The 4826-nt window shown below is 37.1% G+C and overlaps 1 protein-coding gene across 1 annotated transcript; it reads left to right on the top strand.

The window, feature by feature from the left end:
- The first annotated feature begins 221 nt into the window (after window positions 1-221).
- On the top strand, window positions 222-3631 carry LOC143541298 (cyclin-D3-3-like). Its single transcript, XM_077034160.1, has 4 exons — window positions 222-812; window positions 1340-1544; window positions 1632-1762; window positions 3191-3631. The coding sequence occupies exons 1-4, from the start codon at window positions 354-356 to the stop codon at window positions 3467-3469; spliced, it is 1074 nt and encodes a 357-aa protein (XP_076890275.1). The 5' UTR covers window positions 222-353; the 3' UTR covers window positions 3470-3631.
- The last annotated feature ends 1195 nt before the right edge of the window (window positions 3632-4826 follow it).

Below are 4826 nucleotides of genomic sequence, written 5' to 3'. Positions count from 1 at the left end.
AGTTTTGTAAATCAATAAAACCGCAGGACTAAAGTAAGAAAAGAAGATAGGACAAAATAAATACCAAAAATATATAAATAAACCTCGTCCTGCATACATGATACATACATACATGAGTCACAAAGCGTATATACGATTGGATGTTGCCAGTTCATCATCAATTTCTCTTCTCTTCTCGAGAGCCCAAACAAACACCCATCTTTTTTTCTTTTCTTTTCTTTCCTTGAAGAATAATAATAAAATACTAGTATAAAACCATTCTCACTCTCTCTGTGTGACTACTGACTGTTTATTCACACACAACACAACACACAAAACATGTTCAATTTCTTCTTCTTGTGTTCCTGAAGATAATGAATCAACCCCTCTTCATCCTCTTCACGATGATGACGTCACAACCCATCTTTGATGCCCTGTTTTGCGACGAACAAGATTTCGATTTTGGACCGTCAGATGAAATCTTGAACAACGATAAAGATTCAAACTTTACTACTCACTGGGAAGAAGAAGAGCTTGATTCTCTTTTGACAAAAGAGGAGAATATTAATAATAATAATAATAATAAGAATGCTAGTAATGTTGTTGGTTTGAGTTTGAGAAAAGAGTCGGTTGATTGGATGAATCGGGTGGGTTCGCATTATGGGTTTGTGGCGTTGACGAGTGTGTTGGCTGTCAATTACTTTGATAGGTTTTCGATGAGCAGTTCGTTTCAGAAGGATAAGCCATGGATGAATCAGCTGCTGGCTGTGGCTTCTCTTTCTTTAGCTTCTAAGCTTGAAGAGATCCAACCCCCTCTTCTTTTAGATTTGCAAGTAAGCTTTTTTATTTATGGATGCACTCTAAGTGTTTGTTAAAATGCCTAATCTAATTTGCAGTGCAATTGTTGGTGTCTGTGTTATTTTTTTTATGCAGAATAAGTGTTTGTGAACATGCTTAAGCTAAATTTGCAGTGCAATTGTTGGTGTATGTGCATTTTTTGGGGGATGTAGAATAAGTGTTTGTGAAAATGCATAAGCTAATTTTGTAGTGCAATTGATGGTGTTTGTGTTAATTTTTAATGCATTTTAAGTGTTTGTGAAAATGCTTAAGTTAATTTTGTAGTGGAATGATGGTGTTTGTGTTAATTTCTAATGCATTTTAAGTGTTTGTGAAAATGCTTAAGCTAATTTTGTAGTGGAATTGATGGTGTTTGTGTTAATGTTTAATGCATTTTAAGTGTCAACTAATTATGTAGTGGAATGATGGTGTTTGTGTTATTTTTTAATGCATACTAAGTGTTTGTGAAAATGTCTAAGCTAATTTTGTACTGCAATTGATGGTGTTTGTTTATTTTGTTTAGATGGAAGGAACTAAATTTGTGTTTGAGTCGAAAACTATTATGAAGATGGAGCTTTTGGTGTTATCTTTTCTTGAATGGAAGATGAATCCAGTAACCCCGATTGCATTCTTCGATTACATCATGAGGAGGCTTAATTTGATGACTCATCATCTGCATTATGAGTTCTTGAGGCGGTGTGAGCGGATTCTTCTATCTGTTATTAATGGTAAGCTTATGATGTGATTACAGATCACCTATATGATGGTAGTTTTAGGTTGAATTATGTGGCTGATCTTTGTTATAATGAATGCAGATTCAAGGTTTCTAGGGTTTCTTCCTTCTGTAATGGCTGCTGCCATAATGTGCATTGTTAGCAAAGAGATTGAGCCTGATAATGCATTGGATTATAGAAATCAGCTTATGAGTCTTCTTAATATTACCGAGGTTTGCTCTTTGCCCTAAAAATGTATTAGATTGTTAAGCTAACGAGTTCAAAATCACTTGTATTTTACGGATAATCTGGGGGTTAAATAGATGTTTCCCACGAGGGTCAAGTCTGGTAAAGAAGGATGTTCTTCAGATGACCTGCAAAACAAACACCGTGAGCTCGTCACTGAGAAGGGGGGGTTCCTCCTTGTGACCACCCTCCGGCGTGAGAATCAGACTAGATTGCTCTGAATATAAGTGTATATTGAGAGAAATAGCTAGTGAAGGTAAAATACCATATGATCCTACCGTTCCAAGGTGTTGGAGTATTTATAGCCGAAGGTAGGTTTCCAAGCAGGTACAGCCAGCTGTATAATATTCCTGTTCTACCAACTATGGGCTACGCACGTGCCATGCTGGTTGGTGGGTAGGCAGCGGCTGATAGTGACAAGGCCGGCTGTATACTGTTCCCTTTCCACCAACTGCAGGCTATGTGCGTGCCACGACAAGGGTTGGTAAGTAGGCAGCGGCTAATAGTGACAAACAGTACTAGAGCATGCTCCTCCTCGTACTGTTGTCGGTGAGCTGTCACCCTGTGATTGGTTCATGGGTTGCTTTGGTCAGATCTTGTCTATTTTGTCCATACCTTGGCAGGTATAGTACAAAAGATCTTCCAGAAGCATACGGACTGGCTCATTTGGGCGGGAGTATTCCCGCGTTGCTCATTCCTTCAGGTGACACTGAATTATTGAGTGCCTTGTGCGTGTAGCCTTGCTATTAGTGCGGGTAGCCTTCCCTGATGGCTTGTATCCGCAGCTGCGGGGACAGGCGGGATACTTCACCATTGGGAGGCTTTTCCTGCTGGAACAGCTGGCGTACTGCGCGTAAGGTCTTTATCTCTGAGCATGGTGGGTCCTGCGGAACCAGTTGGTCCTTGCGCAAACGTCCCTCTTCAAGGTGAGTTCTGCGGGTCCAACTGTGCTCTGCTGGGACCTACCTCTTCAACAAGTTTAGCTTACGGGTTGCATCTGCGTCAAATTTGAACTCATTCTTTGGTTTTGTTTCATTGTTTTAAGGGTTATATCTAATTATCTATTGGTAGGTCTGTAAACGAATCGAACGTTCATCCATTCATATATGTTTGTTATGTGATTTTTCATATTTTAAAACCGTTAAGCCTAATTTTAATTTAAAACATTCATCGATTGTAATTTAGTTATTTATTACTAAACAATTTAAAATCATTGATTTTTAATTTAATTAATTAGCCTAATATTCATTACTTAACTTTTAGTGATCTAATAATATTGATCACTTTTGTCTGCTTATGTTCGTGAACCGTTCTTTTAGAAAATTAACAAACGGACACGAACATGTTCATATTCTTAAAACTTATTTGTTTAAAATAAGTGATGCTAAGATATATTAAATTGCATATCTTAACAGGAAAACTTGGACAAATGTTCTGATTTCATCATGGATGTATCAAACAATAATTCAACCAGTTATTTTCAAACTCACAAACGAAAATACTCGGTTCCCGGAAGTCCAAGTGGGGTAGTGGATGCCTATTTCAGCAGCGACAACTCTAACAACTCATGGGCGAATGCATCATCAGTGACATCATCACCCGAGGTCCATTTCAAGAAGAACCGTACCCAAGAACAACAAATGAGATTGACTCCGGTCAACCGCGCCCCCATTGATAATCTGCTATCTTTTTAAGTATAGTAATTAGTTTGCATTTGCTATAGTATGTTGTTATGGTGCAATTACATTGCGACCCTTATTCTATATCTCTGTTTCTGGTCAAAGTCAACAAACTCATGTGTTGGAAAAACACATTCTACATTTGCTTCAATTAAATTGTCTACATTTTATCGGTCAGTTCGGTACCTTTTGATATATTATATATCGATCCGTGTGTGTGCAGTATTGTTTGTAGGTATTAATGTTAGGGACACTTGTTGAATATTATGATCAATGATTTAGAGGTGGGTGGGATCATAAATAGACATGTCACAAAGCTACCCTTTGATTCTTGTGTGCTGACAGTTTATTAGTTTCTTGAATTAAAGGGGTTAGCTGTATTCTATTTATTTTGTTTAACATGCTAAACATGATGATGTATGTTTGCATTGACAAAAGGGTAGCTTCTTGTCTGTTGACTTTTGAGTTTCTTGACTTGAGGCATTGTAGTAATTTTGTGAAGGATTAGACTTTCAAGATTGTTGATTTATTAAAAGAAAATATGCTCTGTAGAAGTTAGAAAATTTATTAAAAAAAGTATATATTATTGTGGATATGACTTTGATTCTTGATTTGTTGACTTTTAGGAACTATTGGTTTGACTTCTTGATGATTAGGTTTTAAATATTCTTAAGATGCTTACAATAATCAAATGCCTTTATGGCTGTTAAAAAGCGTGCTTGAAATAACCTTGCTTGAAATTTGCTCGATTGTAAACAAGCTAAGTCAAGCTGACTTGGTCTGTAAACGAGCCGAACATGAGCTAAGGTCAGCTTAGCTTGCGGCTTGCTCGTTTGCGAATTATGTGTCTTCGTAAGTTTCAACATCAATACATTTTCGATGTTATAATATAATAATAATAGTAACTTATATAGTAGAAAAAACAAATTGATCATTGAGGAGAGATGTATAGGGAAGATCTTATAAAGTTATAAAGATCAAAAGTAAAGTGTGGACGAATATCTAAAATAAAATATATGGGGAACCTTATGAGTTTGTGGGGCTGTTTTTGTCCCCAAGGGCACTCCTGTTCAATACTCATGGCTTTTTCTCTACTTTAAGGTTGTTTGGTTTATGGTTTGACATTAGTGTAAAACAACCATAATTTATGATTATAATAATCCTAAGGAGAAAGTGAGATTTCAATGTCTAGTAATGTACAGGGGCCCACCCAAATTATTTTGGAATGATATATGATGAACCTTCTCATTTCTCTAAACCAGGGGTTATGCGCCACGTGACGCCCAGTCAGAGTTATGGTTTTGTACGAAAACAGGCTGTAGTCATAACTCTCCACTACCAGGGGTTATGCGCCACGTGGCGCCCAGTCAGA

The sequence above is a fragment of the Bidens hawaiensis genome, unplaced genomic scaffold (assembly GCF_021521415.1).
Source record: "Bidens hawaiensis isolate Kalapana, Puna unplaced genomic scaffold, B.hawaiensis_p1.1 tig00012490_1, whole genome shotgun sequence".
Taxonomy (NCBI): Eukaryota; Viridiplantae; Streptophyta; class Magnoliopsida; order Asterales; family Asteraceae; genus Bidens; species Bidens hawaiensis.
This window is presented reverse-complemented; position numbering and strand designations above follow the sequence as displayed.